The sequence below is a fragment of the Oncorhynchus masou genome, chromosome 29 (genome assembly GCF_036934945.1).
Source record: "Oncorhynchus masou masou isolate Uvic2021 chromosome 29, UVic_Omas_1.1, whole genome shotgun sequence".
NCBI lineage: Eukaryota > Metazoa > Chordata > Actinopteri > Salmoniformes > Salmonidae > Oncorhynchus > Oncorhynchus masou.
The window spans coordinates 63,762,707-63,785,473 of NC_088240.1; the positions used below are offsets into that span (position 1 = coordinate 63,762,707).

The window sequence follows — 22,767 nt, forward strand, 5'->3', positions numbered from 1 at the left end:
TTTTATCAATTTTGAATTCAGGCTGTAACAACAAATATGGAATAAGTCAATGGGTATGAATACTTTCTGAAGGCAATGTACCTTTTCTTTGAGCACAGCTTACGTATAATATGTTACCTCCTTAGTTAAAAGATAAAGGACATTGGGCTTCCCACCTTATATGAATTTCTTCACTAAGTATATTAAATAAATGTCATGATGGGATTTCCATTTGGACATTAATTGAGCTCAGTGTAGGCCTAAAGTCTTTGTATTTTCTGACTGGTGCTTAGCAGTTTTCTGAGCACACATAATCTCCGCTAGCTGTGTTATCTGATACGGGGCCAGGCAACATCTAGATAACAGTGTGTCGGTTCAGAGAAGATCTTTGATATAATCTTATTTGTCTGCAGCTGACTGTGACTAGCCTTTTCCCCATCACGTGCACCGATGAGCATGTTATAGAAAAAAGTTACTATCCCCAGTTCTATAGAGCTATAGCTTCCCTTTTTTCTTTGCCTTCAGCTGTCCCTCTGACATTGTGAGCTAATCACAATTCGCTATTAAGCAAAACATTTAAAGATATCAACAAGGAAACGAACACTTGAGGTGCTTGTCTGTACAGTTTTTATGGACAAAGATATGCTAACATTCAGTAAACGTGCAACAAATTACAAATACAAAACAGAAAGGTAAAGCACTTACAGCATTAGGAAAAGCGCTATTATATAAATGAATATTAAAGTCAATATTATTCCATCATTAAACACAGTATAAGAACTGTAACTTGGGTCAGACTTCTCAGAACTAGTTTATGCAAATAAAATACCACCATCTCTTGACATCTCATCTTACTCTGTATACCAATCCATTGTGATCCTGTCATGTTTGTTTTCACCGACAGTAATAAACTGAACTGTACATTTATTGACATGTCCTTTCAACAACATGCACAAATCTGTGACATTAGCCAGGTGCTTGTATTACCAAAAGAGGCCCACTGTTTGACATGAGTATCTGTATATATTTGTTGAAAGATTTAAAAAAATTCAGCATTGTCACATTTTTTTTAATTTTAGGGGTATCAATGTTTCCTCTATTAATACTTAAGTGGGGTGGTCTGCCCTGTCTACCTCTAACTCTACCTTGAATAAATGGATGAATACATTACATTAGGTGTGGGCTGTCCTGAATGTTGCTGTGGGGACACTCAGGTCCTGCCTAAGGAAAAACATAGGATAAACAACAGGGCGTCATACAATATATTGAACAGGAAGGCTGGCCAATAATCTGAGATGAGAGGTCTTGAACTCTGGCCTGGTCCATCTCACATTAGGGAAAAACAAAAGGGATGAGACTGACCAGCGAAACCATGTTGAATTTTCTAATTGGTTAAGGTTCAAGGTTTGGGTCAGTTTCAGGGTTTGTCTTCACAGGACTGTCAATAAGATGCAGGCCAGTCACATTATTTTAGCCTCTCCTCTCACAGTAGGCAACAGGAAGTGCTGCGCATGGGAAGGTGGGCGGGCAGCTTGGTATGCTGCCTGAAGCTGTTCCTCTTGTTGTTGAGCACTGGGGCGGCGGTGGTCGGGGGGGCTGTGGGGGTCTCCTGGGCAGCAGCAGGAGGCACTGCACTCTCCTGCACCACATTGACCTGCTGCGGAGGAGCTTCGGGCTTGGCCGCGACCCCTTTGTTGTTGTTCTTAGTGTTCTTTTTGACTTTCTTCTCCTGTGGCTCGGTGGGGTCTGTAGAGTCTTCGGGGGCGCCCTCTAGTGAAGGTAAGGGCTCTGCAGGCAGCTCTGTGGGGGTGGGCTTGCCCTCTGCCTGCTCCTCGTTGGGAATGTTCAGGTTGGAGGTGGAGCGCTTGGTGTTGGTGCAGGTGGACCTGTGTGTAAAAAACATATTAAAAAAATTACCACATACAGTATGTACAAAAGCAAAGCAAATTAGTAGCAGGTGTGTTTTTCTTATGCAAGCCCTTCTCTCCACAAACAGGCTGATGTTGGAACATTACTAACTATACAGTAGTGAAATTTAATGAACAGTTCACAGTCATATGATATAGGGCATCTTGCAGTACAGAAGAGATAGGTGTTGCCTCCTCCCCTGCTCCACTTACCCATTGGAGCTCCTGTCTTCTGAGTCCTTCTGTTCACTGCTGTAGCGGAGCTCTGCTGGAGTCTTAAACGACAGGTCCTTCTTCCCCTTCAGCCAATATGTCTTCATGTAGCCTTTACCCTGTGATTGGACAGAATTTAGGCAGAAATATTACCGTGTTCATGATTCTTATGTTCAATACCTGTCATAACTCAGCCAATGGATGGGCTGCAAATGACCATTTCATGAGTTTTATCAAAATTCAAGTCTTGAAATGGTCATTTGCAGCCCATCCATTGGCTGAGTTGATCTCATCCATTGGCTGAAGAGATCAAAATATATTTTAATAGATAGATTTTAAAAATAGATTTAGTGTGGTGCATTTATGTCTGTTTGGCAGGTGGAGCATCACACGGTGCCATGATGGAACATCATACACATACCTTCACAAATATCTTTCCCCTCTCCTCAATTATGTAGGGCTCATGTTCCAAGTGGTCTTTGGTGGTCTGGCTTATGTGGATCTGCATGCCCTGTACAGACAGACACACAGAGGTTGATGGCTGACATCGTGCTAACTATTCTGCTCACTCAATGTCACATTGGCCTACTTACAAAATAAATGATTTGCTATACAGTGCTAATTTATCGTGTCTATTGGGTAAATCCATTTGAATTCAATCAGTTTTTGACAGCACCCGTTTTTTTAAACAAATTTTTCCATAAAAATGTGTCCATTGTAGAAGTGCTCAGAAAGTGACCTTTGGACCTGCATGCCAAAACATTCAAGAGATAAAGTTGCTCAAAGTTGACCTATTCTGCATACCCCAGCATACCATGACATCCATGTCTTCATCACTGGGAAATAGAAACAGTTGATAATTGGTATAATTTAAAAGCTTACAAACAGGGTTGTCAAACTATTTGATACTTTAAAAAAAATGTATGTAATTCTTTCTTTAACCTTAAACATCAATTATCAAAAAATGATTTTTTTTTTTTATATTCACATACATTGTAGCTTAGACCCTATTTGACATCTGAGGTTTTTGTGTTGTGACCAATGTTCCCACTAAGCTGCACATGGGCACGCAGCTCCCCGGGACTGCCACTCAGAAGAAATATCAGCCTGCGCAGAGAAGCAAGAGATTGACCTTCACTCAACTATCTAGAGTTTTCCCCATTAGTTAACACTATCAACATTTCCCCTTTACTGTGGGAATTGTGATTGAATCAATGCAATATTAGCCACATTCAAGGCAATATACTGAAACACAACTAAGTATGCAAGACTTAGTATGCAAAACGACCTATGCAAGAGATTTTGTTGTAGGCAGAACACAGAGTAAGTTTCTATTGCAATGACAGGCACAACTCAGGCCCTTACTCTACACAGACCAGTGCACCATAACCAATCAGAGCTGCAGTAGGCATATATGCAAATAGACCATTGCCATATATGAATATAAAATGTATTTATATAGCCATTCTTACATCAGCTGATATCTCAAAGTGCTGTACAGAAACCCAGCCTAAAGCCCCAAACAGCAAGCAATGCAGGTGAAGGAGCACGGTGGCTAGGAAAAACTCCTTAGAAAAGGCCAAAACCTAGGAAGAAACCGAGAGAGGAACCAGGCTATGAGGGGTGGCCAGTCCTCTTCTGGCTGTGCCGGGTGGAGATTATAACAGAACATGGCCAAAATGTTCAAATGCTCATAAATGACCAGCATGGTCAAATAATAATAATCACAGTAGTTATCGAGGGTGCAGCAAGTCAGCACCTCAGGAGTAAATGTCAGTTGGCTTTTCATAGCCGATCATGTGCCATTCACTTTGAACTGGACAGTGTTTACAGCATGAGCGGTTGTGAGTAGATGCACTTGTTTTGAGATTAAAGCACATTTCTACGTGATCATATCCTTTGCTAGTTAGTGAGTTATTAGCCCAGTTATAGATCATTTGTAGTCAGCAATAGGGGAGTGATTGCTTCCTACAAGAGCACAAAACGTACATTTCTAGACATCTTTGAAAAGCGAGTCAGGTAAAGAGATTTTGTCTTAAAGAGGCAGTTTTGTATTTTGAGATAGGGATGAATAAGCTAAGTAGCCAATAGGCAGAGGGGTAGTATAATTTGTCTGATTCTCTGTAATAATGGTACGGGTATAATTATGGGTCTTATTTTGTAAAGTGGTTTCTTGCATCAAACACATCATTTTCAGTCACCTCCTTGTCTGAAGGACAAGTGGATAAACAGGTTAATGTCAAGTTCTGCATGTTTTTTTTCAAAAGTCTCATGGAATGTTGGCCTATATTGAACACCACACATTGGCTGCTACTATTTCCATGTAAACATTTTATGGGATGCATTTTCTCTATTGTTTTTGATGGTAGGCTACTTTGGTAGGCCTACATTATGATCAAATAGGCACAGTAGCCTACTTGACCACTGTTAAAACTAACTTAAACTGGATACAGCATCAGTGTTCACAGTAAATGCGAGCTGGAAGTTACACAGAATTTTCACAACGTTCAAGTTTGTGCTCAGCAGACCTGAAATGTGCTCAGTGCCTACATTTTTTTGAGGGACCTTTGAGAGTGACCACCATTGGTTGAGACACAACATGCTCTTGAATACAGAGTGGGTGTCAATCATAGAAATATAACATGTATGGAACCTTTTGTTTAAATCAAAAGGAATGCTGTCAAAAAGTGATTTAATTCACATAGATCTACCCTATAGTGAGATTATGTTCTAATGTCAGAACTTACCACCCCGTTGCTCTCCATGCGGGAGGCAGTGTTGACGGTGTCTCCAAACAGACAGTAGCGAGGCATCTTCAGCCCCACCACCCCAGCCACCACCATCCCTGAGTGGATCCCTGAAGGGAAACAACACACAATGAAGTTAAACTGCTTTACTGAACCTGGATCAGTGGCTATAGATTCAGGGTGCCTTAAGGAGTATAAATCTGGCAGCATTAACTGAGGAGCAGTCAGGACATGGCAAGACAATATCAAGCCTTTGACTTCCTTTTGATTATAAAGAGACACCGTACAGTATGTATATGCTTTATGTCTGTCATATGCAGGGTTGGGTAGGTTACTATATAAATGCAATCTGTTACAGTTACATGACCAACATTGTAATCAGTAATGTAACTTTTGTATTACCCAAACTCAGTAATGTAATCTGGTTACTTTTGAATTACTTTCCCCTTAAGAGGCATTAAAGGAAGACAAAAAGGATCCATCAAACACATTTTGGTGTGTCATCATAGTGGTCTCTGACTTGTGGAACAAACTTAAACTTGTGACTTTTTTTCATTATTGAATTGAATGTCATTGAGAAAACAGAAAGGTGTCATAATGTATTTTGTTCCGCAATCGTCCTTTATGAATTTAAAAGTAATCCAAGAAGTAATCATCTAGTTTTTCAAAAGTATCTGTAATCTGATTACAATATTTCTGCTAGTAATGTATTACAGGTACAGTTTTTACATGTAATATGTAATAATTATATTTCTATGGTAAAGCCCACTCCTGTCTACACTGTCTGTGCCATAAGAAATAGAGTGACTAGATTGTATTTCAATGGTCTCTGCTCACCGACTCTGATCTGGATGTTGTCTCCAGTGGAGGGGTCTTTGAGGTGGTCGATGGAGCTCAGCATGTCCAGGGCCATGTCACATATGTGGTGGGCATGGAAGGTTGTCTTATTGGGCACGCCTGCCACCACCATGTAGGCATCTCGGATGGTCTCCACCTGTGGAATAAGAGTCAAGTAGTATGTTTAGATGCATTACTGTATACATTATATCCTACCAATGAAATAAACTAAACATTCCACTTTGTAAAACATTGCAACAGCCACTCAATGCATGATAATATAGTCTGTTCTCCTTTTTGGTCCAGCCAACCTTGGTTGAGTATTTAGGCATATTGTTCCCACAGAGGCCCTTGTTTTGTATTGTCCCAGTCATTCACCTTGTAGACGTTGTGCTTCTCGCTGAGCGTGTCGAAGACGATATAGATCTCGTTGAGCATGTCCACCACCTGCATGGGCGTGATGTGGATGCAGATCTCGTTGAACTTCACCACGTCGCTGAATAGGATGGTCACATCTGGGAACACCTGGGAAACGGAAAGGAAATACCAGCACACTTAAATGCTTGACATTTTACTGTGGTGTTTCTTCTGGCTTGATAGAAATGAGGTTGGCTCCAGAATCCAATTGAGCCTTTCCTCTACAAACTCTATGGCTGTGTCTGAAATGTCACCCTATTGCCTATATACTGCACTACTTTTGACCAGAGCCGGGGCCTATATAGTGCACAATATAGGGAATTGGGTGCCATTTCGGATGCACCCTGTATATCTATATATGTATCTGTAAATGTACGGCTAGTACCTGGCATGTCTCCAGGGCCGTGATACCCTTCCTGAGCCGGTCAGCCACAGCTTTGGGGATCATGGCGTAGAGGAGGGAGTCTCCTCTCTTCTTCTCCTCGTCAAGCTTCTTGATGATCTCCTGGAGCTGGGCGTACTTCTGCTGCTCCTGGAGTGGGAGGAGCCACCAGAGAGAGAGAGAGAGCTTTCAGTCAACTAACTCCTCCCCATCCTCCTTCAAAGGCCTATCCAGCCCCGCGCTTGAGATGGTCTTTGCCTCTGCCTTTCAGTGTGAACTATACACTGCATATGTCTATTTGTAACTTTGAAAATGAAGCTGCCTATGAGCAGGACTGTGTGTGTGTATAGTAGTATGTCTTGCATTCTTAGATGAGGCAAACTTGGGCCAGTTAGTAGAGGAGTTATCTGATAACGTTAACAATGTACCAAGGTATGGTTGTGTGCTGTTCTAAAGGGTGGTATGTCATATATATGAAATGTGTATGGCTTACCTGGTCAAGAGCCAGCTGAAGTTCAGCCGACTGCTGTGTTCCGGCTAAGATGAGCTCTCGGCTGGAGTCATGGAGGTTCAGATCATTCACATAGACGCCCATTTTAATCATGTCCTCCACTGTCTCTATACTGGAAGAGGAAGAAAAAAGTGGAAGTGGAATGAGAGAGACAGCAAGGATGGGGTGAGTGGCTGAAAGGGAGATAAGAAGGGATTGGAAAGGTAGAAGGAAGTGGAACATGCAACATTTTCAATTATTTTACTGTTACAGATCATAACTAGCATAGGCCCACCCAATTGGGAGCCAGGCCCAGCCAATAAGAATGAGTTTTTCCCTCACAGAAGCTGGATGTGGAGCTCCTGGGCTGGTGTGGTTACACGCGGTCTGTGGTTATGAGGTTGGATGTACTGACAAATCGTCTTAAACTTACTGGCTTACTGTAGAGAAATGAACATTCAATTCTCTGGCAACAGCTCTGGTGGAAATTTATGCAGTCAACATGCCAATTGCAAGCTCGCTCAAAACTTAAGACATCTGTGCCATTGGGTTGTGTGACAAAACTGCACATTTTAGAGTGGCCTTTTATTGTCCCTAGCACAAGGTGCACTTGTGTAATGATCATGCCGTTTAATCAGCTTCTTGATATACCAGACCTGTCAGGTGGATAGATTATCTTGACAAAGGAGTAATACTCACTAACAGGAATGAAAACAATCTTCTGCACAACATTTGAGAAAAATATGCTTTTTGTGCATATGGAACATTTCTCTGATCTTTTATTTCAGCTCATGAAACATGGGACCAAATACATTATATTATGCATACTGCACATATTTAGAGGCATACAGTAATATTATAAATATTGTATGTCGTTTTTATTATTTTCATATGCTAATAAACACAGACACAGCATAAGTTAAGGACTATCTAAGGTAAATGTTGAAGCCAAATTCCCTAACGTTTAGTCTCATTATGAACGTTTATGGCTTGTCTTATTAAAATAGTAAAATATAGATTTATTGAAATCTGTTACGTCTGCTCCCGCTCCCCCTCTGGTGCTCAAGGTTGCCAGGTTGCGTATCATTACGCAAAACTGTCACCATCATTACGCACATTAGCACTTCATTGGACTCACCTGGACTCCATCACGTTATTAATTACCTCCCCTATATCTGTCACTTCCTCAGTTTCTTTCCCGAGTCAGTATTAATGTCATTATGTTTCCCTTGTCCTGAGCGGTCCGTGTTTTGTTTCATGTCGGTTATGTATTAAATATTAACTCCATGTACTTGCTTCTCGTCTCCCAGCGTCTGTTCTTACAGAAATCATGTTTTGGGATTTCTATTATGGTTATCATGGGTATTTGAAAGCAATCAAATCAAACTTTATTTGTCACATGTGCCGAATACAACCTTACTGTGAAATGTTTACTTGCAAGCCCTTAACCAACAATGCAGTTCAAGAAAGAGTTAAGAAATATTTACCAAATAAACTAAAGTAAAAAAAAATATTAAAAGTAACACAAAGTAACAATAATGAGGCTATATGCAGGGGTACCGATACGGAGTCAATGTGTGGAAGTACAGGTTAGTTGAGGTAATTTGTGCATGTAGGTAGGGGTAAAGTGAATATGCATAGATAATAAACAGCGAGTAGCAGCAGTATTAAAACAAATGGGGGGGATGTCAATGTAAATGGTCCGGGTGGCCATTTGATTAATTGCTCAGCGGTCTTATGGCTTGGAGGAAGAAGCTGTTAAGGAGTCTTTTGGTCCGAGACTTGGCGCTCTGGTACCGCTTGCCGTGCGGTAGCAGAGAGAACAGTCTATGACTTGGGTGACTGGAGTCTTCGCAATTTTTTGTGCTTTCTTCTGACACCGCCTAGTATATAGGTCCTGGATGGCAGGAAGCTTGGCCCCAGTGATGTACTGGGCCGTACACACTACCCTCTGTAGCGACTTACGGTCAGATGCCGAGCAGTTGCCATACCAGGCGGTGATGCAACCAGTCAGGATGCTCTCGATGGTGTAGCTGTAGAACATTTTGAGGATCTGGGGACCAATGCCAAATCTCCTGAGAGGGAAAAGGTGTTGTCGTGCCCTCTTCACGACTGTGTTGGTGTGTTTGGACCATGATAGTTCGTTGGTGATGTGGACACCAAGGAACTTGAAACTTTCCACTACAGCCCAGTCGATGTTAATTGGTGCCTGTTCGGCCCGCCTTTTCCTGTAGTCCACGACCTTTGTCTTACTCACATTGAGGGTCTAGGGTATCCGGGATGATGCTGTTGATGTGAGTCATGACCAGCCTTTCAAAGCACTTCATGGCTACCAACATGAGTGCTACGGGGCGGTAATCATTTATACAGGTTACCTTTGCTTCCTTGGGCACAGGGACTATGGTGGCTTGCTTGAAACATGTAGGTATTACAGACTCGGTCAGGGAGAGATTGAAAATGTCAGTGAAGACACTTGCCAGTTGGTCTACGCATGCTTTGAGAGTATACGTCCTGGTAATCCGTCTGGCCCGCGGCTTTGCGAATGTTGACCTGTTTAAAGGTCTTGCTCACATCAGCTACCGAGAGCGTTATCACACAGTTGTTCGGAACAGCTGGTGCTCTCATGCATGCTTCAGTGTTGCTTGCCTGGAAGTGAGCATAAAAAGGCATTTAGCTCATCTGGTAGGCTTGCGTCACTGGGCAGCTCGCGGCTGGGTTTCCTTTTGTAGTCCGTAATAGTTTTCAAGCCCTGCCACATCCGACGAGCGTCAGAGCCAGTGTTCAATCTTAATCCTGTATTGACACTTTGCCTGTTTAATGGTTCGTCTGAGGGCGTAGCAGGATTTCTTACAAGCGTCCGGATTAGTGTCCCACTCCTTGAAAGTGGCATCTCTAGCCTTTAGCTAGATGTGGATGTTGCCTGTAATCCATGGCTTCTGGTTGGGATATGTACTTTGTCGATGCACTTATTGATGAAGCCTATAACTGAGGTGGTATACTCCTCAATGCCATTGGATGAATCCCGGGAACATATTCCAGTCTGTGCTAGCAAAACAGTCCTGTAGCGCAGCATCCGTATCATCTGACCACTTCCGTATTGAGGGAGTCACTGGTACTTCCTGCTTTAGTTTTTGCTTGTAAGCAGGAATCAGGATGATAGAATTATGATCAGATTTGCCAAATGGAGCCTCACCTGGGCACACCCCCTTCTTCCCATGTTCCCCATCCCTATACCTATTTTGTGGTTTGGTATTATCGCTCAGGTAGGTCTGGATGGTCTATAGTAGATTAAATCTTTGTTTGTAAACTACCCTTTTATTTGTTTTTATACTATCAAAGCTTTGGATTCTCCTTTTTTGGTTGCTTTGTAAACGTGTCTGACCATGGCATCACATGGCTGTAGCCTCAAGGCAAGTTTTGAATTGGATTACGTATTGCCTTTATAGTCAGATAAGGGCTAGGTACTGTAAGGATGTTGTGGGTGGTCTTACATGGGCGTACTGAGGAAGATGAGTGAGTCCCACTGGGGGACGTACTTCATTTGACCCTTCAGGTGGAGGGGCTTCTTGGGAGGTTCCCTCATATCCTCAAAGATAGTTTCACTGCACTTTCCTGGGGATGACGAAGAGCAGGGTGGGGTCATCCACAGACATAGAACTTGGAAACATTGGTTGAAATTTAGAATTGTTGTCTGTGCCATATTGTCACCAACAATTCCAAGACCATTTACACTCTAGTTATTCAAAATGGTATAGTTAATACTTCATTCAAAATAGACAGGGCAATCACTGATTCTGGCATTGTGTTGGATTTCTGTACCCCTTTCAAATGTAGGAGAACAAAGCTATGTAGCATGTAAGCTTATCTTGGTGAGCTGGACAGGTGGGAAGATGTGTGAAGAGCGAGGAAGAAGGGTTTCTCACCGGTGACAGTCTGGAAGGCAAGCAGCTCGATGTCCTCTCCCCCAGAGTTGGCTGAGCTGTTGTACTGAGTCAGAGCACTGCTGAACTCCTGGTCCCCCTTCATCTCCTCCACAGACTTCACATCTAATGGGCCAGAGGAAAGGAGGGAATGAATGACGGAGGGAGGGAATGACTGAGTTAGGGAGGGAGGATGGGTGGCTGAGTAAGTGAGTAACATTTGTTTTATGCATTTCACTTATACGAATAACAGCACTGACAGAGAGATTGGAAGACTTTAAAAGCCCACTGCAGTCAAAAATGTGATTTTCCTGTGTTATATATATATATATATATATATATATACATACACACTATAAGGTTGGAATAATACTGTGAAATTATAAAAATGATGATAATACCCCTTTAGTGTAAGAGCTGTTTGAAAGAACTGCTTGAAATTTCAGACTTTTTGGTGGGATGGAGTTTTGGCCTGCCTGTTGACATCACCAGGCAGTAAGTTAAGTAAATAGACCAATAAGAGAGTTTCAAACCTCTCTGCAAATAACAGATAGTTTTCAGTTGTCCACTCCCAGACTGTCCTAGCAAAATTCTTGCTTTAGAAATTGCTCTTCATTAAGAAGCTACTTTTCATTTTAGTTGAAACAATCACAGTAACTTACATAATTGTTTCCAAGATATGATTTGATATTGAGATAGAGAAAAACAGCTGCATTGGACCTTAATTAACCAAAATCACTTAAACATTAGACATGTGCTAGAGATTGTTAGAGACAAAGTACTCCCCTCTCCTGTCGGTTGACTGTGGCGACGGGCGGACCCTTGACTTCTCTGTACTTCTCTCTTCCTCTCTCTTGGGTTTCTCGCTCTCCTCTTTTCCCTCATCTTCCTTTTCCTTGCTCAGTTTAGGGACATTCACCTTCTGCTTGCTCTCCACCACAGCTTTGGACAGTAGCTCAAACACATTGTTAAGGTGGGTGTAGATCTGAGGGAAAGCATGGGAACAGATGACTTCATTCAAGTCCAGGGCCCGTATTCACAAAGTGTCTCAGTGTAGGAGTGCTGATCTAGGATCAGGTCCACACTGTCCATGTAACATTATTTATTGTGACTATGAAGACAACATTGATCCTCGATCAGCACTCTTACTTTGAGATTATTTATTCTGAGACTGGCCCGGATACATGCAGACATAGTGAAGCTTAGCACAGTCATCATATTTTCCAAGTAAAAATAGCCTTTGACTGACAAAAACATCGCCCATAATATTTGTACACTATTAAAATTATCAGAATTGAGAAATGTTATCCTTTCTCTCATTTCTAACTATCAGGAAGCCTGAAAGGACAGGTTGAGTGGGCGGGGAGCTTATATTCACGAGCTACCCTTGACTGACAGCTCTTTGAAAACGCCCTTGTGGTCATTGATGACCAGGTAAAAATGGGCCACATCTCATTCCGAGTCTAAATTGTAGGCTCAACCCATTTTCTCTGCAAAATGCTCTCATAGTCAACAGAACTGTTGGATATCAGATTAACAGCAGCAACACACAATTGCATTTCTACTAATTACAATATACAGTTCACTGACATACTTCTTCACAAGAATTAGTAAAGCCTGAGTCAACCTTAGAAGCTTACACATAAAAGAAAGTACAAACAGCATATAATAAGTGTACTGGACAATTTATTGGTGCCTCAGCATTAAATCAAATAACATTTTATTGGTCACATACACATATTTAGCAGATGTCATTGAGGGTGTAGCGAAATTATTGTATGTATTGATCAGATATGTATTTGATTATTTACATTAGGACAGCATAGCCCAAAATATTGATAAACATGAACACTCATGAGAAATAATGGTGAGAAATAGTGGGGAGACATCATTTGTTTAAAACATTTTTATTAGAGCATAAGCCTAATATAGGCCCCCAGCCACCCTAGCGTCCAGGATCCCATTGATTCGTACAATTTGTAACACTGATCTCCCATCCAAATGCTTGGACAAAAAAACATACAAATTAACAAAATGTGATATCAGGGAAAAGTGAATTACTTTAGGTAATGCAACTAACCACAGAGATTGATGGGGAGGGGAGCGGGAGAGGAGCATCAAAGCATACAACACTCCTTCCTTGGCCTCCAACTGATTTTAAATGCTAGTAAAACTCTTCATGCTCTTCAACCAATTGCTGCCTGCACCCGCCCGCCCGACTAGCATCACCACTGGATGGTTCTGATGTAGAATATGTGGACAACTACAAATACCTAGGTGTCTGGTTAGACTGTAAACTCTCCTCCCAGACTCACATTAAGCATCTCCAATCCAAAATGAAATCTAGAATCGGCTTCCTATTTTGCAACAAATCCTCCTTCACTCATGCCGCCAAAAATACCCTCGTGAAACTGACTATCCTACCGATCCTAGACTTTGGCGATGTAATTTAAAAAATAGCCCCCACCACTCCACTCAGCAAACTGGATGTAGTCTATCACAGGGCCATCCGTTTTATCACCAAAGCCCCATATACTACTCACCACTGCGACCTGTATGCTCTCGTTGGCTGGCACTCACTACATATCTGTCGCCAAACCCACTGGCTCCAAGTCATCGATAAGTCTTTGTTAGGTAAAGCCCCTCCTTATCTCAGCTCACTGGTCACCATAGCAACACCCACCCGTAGCACACACTCCAGCAGGTACAGTGGGGCAAGAAAGTATTTAGTCAGCCACCGATTGTGCATGTTCTCCCACTTAAAAAGATGAGAGGGGCCTGTAATTTTCATCATAGGTACACTTCAACTATGACAGACAAAATGAGAAAACAAATCCAGAAAATCACATTGTATGATTTTTCATGAATTTATTTGCAAATTAGGGTGGAAAATAAGTATTTGGTCAATAACAAAAGTTTATCTCAATACTTTGTTATATACACTTTGTTGGCAATGACAGAGGTCAAACATTTTCTGTAAGTCTCGACAGGGTTTTCACACACTGTTGCTGGTATTTTGGCCCATTCCTCCATGCAGATCTCCTCTAGAGCAGTGATGTTTTGTGGCTGTTGCTGAGCAACACAGACTTTCAACTCCCTCCAAAGATTGTCTATGGAGTTGAGATCTGGAGACTGGCTAGGCCACTCCAGGACCTTGAAATGCTTCTTACGAAGCCACTCCTTCGTTGCCCGGGCGGTGTGTTTGGGATCATTGTCATGCTGAAAGCCCCAGACATGTTTCATCTTCAATGCCCTTGCTGATGGAAGGAGGTTTTCACTCAATCTTACAATACGTGGCCCCATTCATTCTTTCCTTTACACGGATCAGTCGTCCTGGTCCCTTTGCAGAAAAACAGCCCCAAAGCATGGTGTTTCCACCCCCATGCTTCACAGTAGGTATGGTGTTCTTTGGATGCAACTCAGCATTCTTTGTCCTCCAAACACGACAAGTTGAGTTTTTACCAAAAACTTATATTTTGGTTTCATCTGACCATATGACATTCTCCCAATCTTCTTCTGGATCATCCAAATGCTCTCTAACAAACTTCAGACGGGCCTGGACATGTACTGGCTTAAGCAGGGGGACACGTCTGGCACTGCAGGATTTGAGTCCCTGGCGGCGTAGTGTGTTAGTGATGGTAGGCTTTGTTACTTTGGTCCCAGCTCTCTGCAGGTCATTCACTAGGTCCCCCTGTGTGGTTCTGGGATTTTTGCTCACCATTCTTGTGATCATTTTGACCCCATGGGGTGAGATCTTGCGTGGAGCCCCAGATCGAGGGAGATTATCAGTGGTCTTGTATGTCTTCCATTTCCTAATAATTGCTCCCACAGTTCATTTCTTCAAATCAAGCTGCTTAACTATTGCAGATTCAGTCTTCCCAGCCTGGTGCAGGTCTACAATTTTGTTTCTGGTGTCCTTTGACAGCTCTTTGGTCTTGGCCATAGTGGAGTTTGGAGTGTGACTGTTTGAGGTTGTGGACAGGTGTCTTTTATACTGATAACAAGTTCAAACAGGTGCCATTAATACAGGTAACGAGTGGAGGACAGAGGAGCCTCTTAAAGAAGAAGTTACAGGTCTTTGAGAGCCAGAAATCTTGTGCTTGTTTGTAGGTGACCAAATACTTATTTTCCACCATAATTTGCAAATAAATTCATAAAAAATCCTACAATGTGATTTTCTGGATTTTTTCCCTCATTTTTCTCATTTTGTCTGTCAAAGTTGTAGTGTACCTATGATGAACATTACAAGCCTCTCTCATCTTTTTCAGTGGGAGAACTTGCACAATTGGTGACTGACTAAATACTTTTTTTGCCCCACTGTATATTGCACTGGTCATCCCCAAAGCCAACACTTCCTTTGGCCTCCTTTCCTTCCAGTTCTCTGCTGCCAATGACTGGAACGAATTGCAAAAATCTCTGAAGCTGGAGACTTTACATCTCCCTCTCTAACTTTAAGCATCAGCTGTCAGAGCAGCTTACCGATCACTGTTTCTGTACACAGCCAATCTGTAAATAGCACACCCAACTACCTCATCCCCATTTTATTACTTACTCTCTTGCTCTTTTGCACCCCAGTTTCTCTACTTGCACATCATCATCTGCTCATCTATCACTCCAGTATTAATGCTAAATTGTAATTATTTTCACCTCTAGGGCCTATTTATTGCCTACCTCCCTACTCTTCTACATTTGCACACACTGTATATAGATTTTTCTATTTTTATTTTATTTTGTGTTATTGACTGTACGTTTGTTTATGTGTAACTCTGTTGTTGTTTTTGTCGCACTGCTTTGCTTTATCTTGGCCAGGTCGCAGTTGTAAATGAGAACTTGTTCTCAACTAGCCTACCTGGTTAAATAAAGGTGAAATTAAAAAAAAGGGGGGTCAAGTACCCTGCTTCAATCAGGCAGACTTCAGTCACCCACTTGGCTACAGTCATCCCCAAGATTGAAGCGGGACACAAATCCAGCTATGGCCTCCTCCTTGTCAGGCCTCTCACACTGGGCTAAACAGGGAACCTGGGATGGACTGCTCACACAGCTTCCCCACATACTGTAACATGCTGGCTCAAGAGTGACCTTGTTGAAGAGGAGATCCAGGAGCCTGTCTACGGAGCCTGTAATGTTTTTGAAAAGGGAAACGTTTGCTAAATGGGTAGTGAATTTATTTTCCTTTTATGTAATGTTCCGAGTTACGTTGCTATCGATTCGTTGATGTAGTGATCTATTAATTCTACAATGTGTTTTCTGGTGTTTTTGAAGTATTCCATTTGAAATATGCAATTGTGCACCTTTTTGTGACATTTTTCAATGTTTGTATATTTAATTTTTGTCTGCCTGAAATGCTCAATTGGTGCAGATGTGAAATAAACTGTGGTGTAAAGTACTTAAGTACTACTTAAGTTATTTTTTGGTGTATCTATATTTGTGAACATTTTTACTTCACGACATTCCTAAAATAAAATAATGTACTTTTTACTCCATTCATTTTACCTGACACCCAAAAGTTAGCTTTACATTTGGAATGCTTAGCAGGACAGGAAAATGGTCCGATTCACAAACTTATGAAGAGAACATCCCTGGTCATCTCATCAGCCTCTGATCTGGTGGACTCACTAAACACAAATGCTTCATTTGTAAATTGAGTTTTGGAGTGTGCCCCAGGCTATTAGTAAATAAAATCACATGAAAACTGTGCCTTCTGGTTTGCTTAATAAGTCATTTGAAATTATTTATACTTTTACTTTTGATACTTAAGTATATTTAAAATGAAATACTTTTAGACATTTAGTCAAGTAGTATTTTACTGGGTGACTTTCACTTTTACTTGAGTAATTTTCTATTAACATATCTTTACTTTTACTCAAGTATGACAATTGGGTACTTTTTCCACCACTGGAAATGAATAAATGGCTTACAGTATTTTTGGTCTTTCTTCACGTTTCACAGCATTCCTGCTGTGGTGGTTGACTGGGAAGCTGTGCAGACAAAATAGATGTTGGATTTTAAAACATGTCTATCATTACAGCTTGATGATACTGAAAAGACAAAAGTGAAGTGAAAATAATAATGATACTTACATTATGGTCAGCGCTTGCAAGATCCACTGTTCCAATGTCAATGATGGTATTGCATCCGTCTTTTAGGATTAGCTTCCTGGCAAGACCAATCAAATGTTCTCCACAATTGATAAAGCAACTTCGCTCGAAATGTGCACTGCACACCCGTAACATAATCGTAATTTTCGTGCAGCCTGTCCTCACAAAATTAAAATGAGACATTGCTGTCGGATATCTTCATTCTTCAGAAAAATAGTGCAACGTTAAATGTACACTATAGCATCCTGTTACAATGTGCTTTTTGCCGGCATGCGGGTAAGTAGCTTGATAGCTAACAGTCACACCACAGATAAAAGGCTACCAGTATATTTAAAATATATATGTTACTTGGTCACGCGTTCTGCTTGAGCTAAGCTATTAGCACCTTGCCTGCAGTTTGTAAACAAAGCCAAAGCAAGACGTAGGAACACATGCAATGACGCTCTTAAGGCAGTACATATTTAAATTAGTTGAGATCATAAGACGCTACCATTGGTGTATTACATTTTCGGCTTTATGTGACGTTGGATAAAGCAGGAAGTAAATCCTTAGTAATGCCTGTCTGAATCCAAGCGTTTGACATGGGGAAGGGGACCAGTAACTTTATTATCAAGCTTTATCAGTGTGCCAGCTACAGTCATTTTTCATACTTGGGTTACCTTACTTTGTATTGGTTTCATCCAAATATCATCCAATGTGATGAAAAACACGATTTCCACTGTTTGGACCATTAAAGGGGGTTTTGTTGAATGTAACTAAATAATCCAAATATCCACTAAAAAACTCTGGATTGACAACAATAGCCTAGGTAAGTGGAAAAACCATACCAAATGTAAATAGAACCCTCACCCCCCTCTCTTCTCTCCTGTACTCACGTTGTCCCAGCTGAACTCCAGCATGGGCCGCACCAGGGTGAACTCTTCGTTGACCTTCTTGCCCTGCAGGTCGGAGAAGACCTCCTTTAGACCGTCCCCGATGCGGTACATGGTCATGTCCCGGCGGAAGATCACGCTAAAGGGAAACATGTCGAAAAAGATGCCCCTCTTCATGGGTAGCTTCTCGTACCCCGGGGCCGTCTTCTGCTGGGGCATGCGGTGCTTGAAGGCAGCGTTGTCAAAGTTCATCTTGTAGATCTGCGGCAAAGAGACATCGAAGGTAATCATGGCGACGCAGCTGTGGGGATCTTAAGGTTGTAAAGATCTTGACAATGGGGCCAGACACTAAAGTTGTTTGACAATGGGCCCAGACACTAAAGTTGTTTGACAATGGGGCCAGACACTAAAGTTGTTTGACAATGGGGCCAGACACTAAAGTTGTTTGACAATGGGGCCAGACACTAAAGTTGTTTGACAATGGGCCCAGACACTAAAGTTGTTTGACAATGGGGCCAGACACTAAAGTTGTTTGACAATGGGGCCAGACACTAAAGTTGTTTGACAATGGGGCCAGACACTAAAGTTGTTTGACAATGGGGCCAGACACTAAAGTTGTTTGACAATGGGGACACAGTTGTTTGACAATGGGGCCAGACACTAAAGTTGTTTGACAATGGGGCCAGACACTAAAGTTGTTTGACAATGGGCCCAGACACTAAAGTTGTTTGACAATGGGGCCAGACACTAAAGTTGTTTGACAATGGGGCCAGACACTAAAGTTGTTTGACAATGGGCACAGACACTAAAGTTGTTTGACAATGGGCCCAGACACTAAAGTTGTTTGACAATGGGGCCAGACACTAAAGTTGTTTGACAATGGGGCCAGACACTAAAGTTGTTTGACAATGGGGCCAGACACTAAAGTTGTTTGACAATGGGCCCAGACACTAAAGTTGTTTGACAATGGGGCCAGACACTAAAGTTGTTTGACAATGGGGCCAGACACTAAAGTTGTTTGACAATGGGGCCAGACACTAAAGTTGTTTGACAATGGGGCCAGACACTAAAGTTGTTTGACAATGGGGCCAGACACTAAAGTTGTTTGACAATGGGGCCAGACACTAAAGTTGTTTGACAATGGGGCCAGACAATAAAGTTGTTTGACAATGGGGCCAGACACTAAAGTTGTTTGACAATGGGCCCAGACACTAAAGTTGTTTGACAATGGGCCCAGACACTAAAGTTGTTTGACAATGTGGCCAGACACTGAAGTTGTTTGACAATGGGGCCAGACACTAAAGTTGTTTGACAATGGGGCCAGACACTGAAGTTGTTTGACAATAGGGCAAAGTGTAACACTTGGAAAGTGATGCAGTCCTAGGTCTAGGTCGGAGGAGTTACTTGCACGTGTGTTGTTGTGTACATAACTTTGTTCAAAAGAAGTAGCTTCAGATAGGTAGATGTACAGTACATACCACATATGTCATCTTTTCAGTCTCCTCTTTGGACAGGATCTCAACTTCAATGTCTGTGTTGTAGAACTGCCTTCCCACTTGAGACAGCTGGCCTACAGTACGGGAAGAGAGAAAAAGTATTCTTACAGATTGGGGATGTGTGACATGAACCCTATGTATAGTATTACCAAATATAGTGCTTCCAGAAAAATAGTTTTTGCTATGTTTGTCCTCTGTGGTGCTCCCTACCTACCTTTGACAAACTGGGTGAAGCCCTTGCGGGTGCTGCGGTAGTGCAGGGTGAGGCTGGTCTCACACTCCTCCTCCACACAGAAGCTGGGAGGCTGCACCTTGGGGAAGGAGAAGCGAAAGTACTCGTGCAGGTTGTCCAGCTCATTGATGAAGTCACGCACATTACGCCCCAACACCTGGATGAATGGATAAGGGATTAATTATGATATTACACACACACCAGTGTATTGAACATTGATTAGGGCCAATTATGCCTAGTGTTAACTCAGACACTTGAGGAGGGACACTAAACACTAGGTCACCTTGAGAATCCTCTCATAGCCGTAGTTCCCGATCCTCTTCACCATGTAAACCCCGAAGGCATACATGAGCTCATCATGGGTCTTCCCCAGGACCTCGCCTGCTGCCTTGGCCAGCCGCAGGATCAGGTTGTCACTGCAGGGAAGAAGGAGGAAACCTAGATATGACATTTACATGGACATTTTAGTCATTTAGCAGATGCTCTTATCCAGAGTGACTTACAATTAGTGCATTCATTGACCTGGTGTCTATGTGTGTGTTATGTATTGATGGTCTATGTAAACTTGATGTGCTTTTGCCATGTCTGTCAGGAAAGAGATTCAAGTGAAACCTCAAGTGACTTCCCTTCCTGGTAAAGTTAGAATATAAAGTAAATATGACGCATATGATGGGTACAGAGAAATAGTTAGCTCCGACAGTTAGATGGGATATGGCCATACTTGTACATCTGATGGCGGACAAACTTGAGATGCGGTATCTCTGCCCGGGCCTCTATCAGCCTCCATACATCCTCTCCGTACGACTCGTTGATATAATCATTCACCGCTTCCAAGTACAGGCCGTACATCTTAAGGGGATTGGGAACCTCCAGATTTCTGCCAAGTTTAACTGCTTTACTGAGGAATGGTAAGGAAAGACCTGCAGTCTGAGTCATTTTGCATATAGGATGTAATAGATGTTAAAAAATATGAAGTCCCTCATTATACATTGTCACAAAATGTTTCCAAAAACAATAAATCATCCCTTTTGGGTATCTTGAATAGGATTGACATGAAACAATTTGAATGAGGTTTTCAGACAGAGCAAGATTCTCCCCTTTGAAATCTTGCTCTACTCTCAGCTCTATTCTAGGACTAGCACATGTGCAGTACTTGCATTTCACATGTAGTATTTAAAAAAAAATCAATCTCACCTATATCACAAACACATTTTCACATGCACACAAATCATGCATACATATACAGGCATAATGAGTTACTTTACACTCTTACCCTGAGGTCTGAGTGTCAGGTAACCTCATCAAACACCTCCCTACCTAAGCACACTGTTACACAATATTATTTTGTCAGTGTTGATCAGAAGACTTTTAGATTAGCAGAAGATTATCCTTTAAAGACTCATCTTTAAATAAGACACTACACTGCACAGTACTGCCTCTAGTCTATGGCACCTCAGACCTAAAATTGTCTTGAATCTATGTTCCACAGCATTTAGCCAGCTAACACAAATGTTTCCCCATAGTATATCAAAGGTTTTCCCAAAGAAAAAGCAGAAGAAGAGGGTGAAAATATGGGTCCCTTACCTGCAGTCCCTCAGTGGTATGTAATTCGCTGGTCCAACTGTGGGAGCGAACACCAAAATGCTGCTCCCTGCTCTGACTGGCCAAACACCTGCTCGTGACACTGGCCCTCTTCAGACACTTCTCTGTCAAGTCAATGGGTGGCAGGGCCTAAAATAAGAGCGCCAAGGCATGTTTCTGGCAGGTACCAAAGAAAAGGTAATAGTGGTGACTTTCTAGCTCGCTGAAGACATAGCAGGCCAATGTGTGTGTGTGTGTATTGTGCTGTAAGTCTGTGTTTGGATCTTGGTTATGAATGCCAAAAGGAAAAGTGTGTGGGCTTATTGTGGGGAATCTCTTAAGAGGGGCATGCCCCCCTGTGATATAAGTGTAAATGTTTTAAATAAATCAACATACTGTCTAGGTGTACATATAGGGCTGTGAACTATGAAGTGCATTGTGACAAATATAAAATCCATAGGCTCTATAGGCCTAGTTCATGGGATGGGCAACATCTGGACCAGCTCTTCAATGGATTTTTGGGGGGTTTGATTTGTACATAAAAATAAACAAATTAAATTGCAGGCCAGACAAAGGGAAGATATTTAAATATATAAATATGTACCTACCAGGTTTTAGAAGTGCAAGTGTAACCTGTAGTCGTTTTTTAATCCAAAATGTAAAAAAAAAATAAAAAAAAAAAGACATGTGTTGGAGCATTGGTGTAGCCTTGGCTTGTGAAGCGCTCTAATATAATGCTATGCTAAGCGCACCAGTTTTCAGAACCCGCGGGAAAATTGTGTCAATTTCATTTGTTTAATAAGGAGGTCTCTCGTGTTGCAAGTACGGATGGATTGAGAAAGCCATGTGAGTGTAAATACGGATGGATTGAGAAAGCCATGTGAGTGTAAGTACGGATAGATTGAGAAAGCCATGTGAGTGTAAATACGGATGGATTGAGAAAGCCATGTGAGTGTAAATACGGATGGATTGAGAAAGCCATGTGAGTGTAAATACGGATGGATTGAGAAAGCCATGTGAGTGTAAATACGGATGGATTGAGAAAGCCCTGTGAGTGTAAATACGGATGGATTGAGAAAGCCCTGTGAGTGTGAACATGTTCTTGATGGTGATAGTATGCTTACCTTTAAAACGTTTCTATAGCCCTCAGCTAATGTAAATTCGTTACGAGCAGCCCTGCTTATTGAGGCAATGGTTTTGCCCGTTCTGTAAACTCGGAAGGGGAGAGGATATATCAGCTATGTTGTTATCCTGTAGGGTAGGCTACAGGCATATTGTCCAAGTAGGTCCAAATCTATTCGTAGCCTGTTTCCAAAAGCCAAATCATTTGAGAGTGAGAACAGGTTGGTTTGAATAACTACTAAAACTATAGTTTTATTTTCTTTAATTAAAAAAAAATGTATTCACAGATATAGTGCACCAGCCCTACCACTTTTGGCCTTGGCCGTCACTGCCTTCCTGCGTCCCGCGCTCAAAAGCAAGCCAATGATAAAATTATAAACACGTAATTTTCGAAGCTTTAGTTCTGTTGTAAAGCAGTGTAACGGTGACCCTTAGCGAATATTTAGAGAAAAGTAGATGAGCGCACTAAAACTC

At 41.9% G+C, this 22,767-nt stretch overlaps 1 protein-coding gene across 1 annotated transcript; it reads right to left on the reverse strand.

Annotated features, from left to right (window-relative positions):
* Positions 1-589: 589 nt before the first annotated feature.
* LOC135520263 (soluble guanylate cyclase gcy-31-like) lies at positions 590-21,311 on the reverse strand. The gene is made up of 17 exons (XM_064945676.1): positions 21,175-21,311; positions 20,312-20,488; positions 19,874-20,006; positions 19,573-19,747; positions 19,341-19,432; positions 17,866-18,123; positions 11,679-11,877; positions 10,896-11,018; positions 10,464-10,584; positions 6,976-7,105; positions 6,486-6,632; positions 6,062-6,208; positions 5,684-5,840; positions 4,847-4,956; positions 2,521-2,610; positions 2,100-2,218; positions 590-1,865 (listed from the first exon to the last, which is right to left on the reverse strand). The coding sequence occupies exons 2-17, from the start codon at positions 20,437-20,439 to the stop codon at positions 1,463-1,465; spliced, it is 2,532 nt and encodes an 843-aa protein (XP_064801748.1). The 5' UTR covers positions 20,440-20,488; positions 21,175-21,311; the 3' UTR covers positions 590-1,462.
* Positions 21,312-22,767: the final 1,456 nt, after the last annotated feature.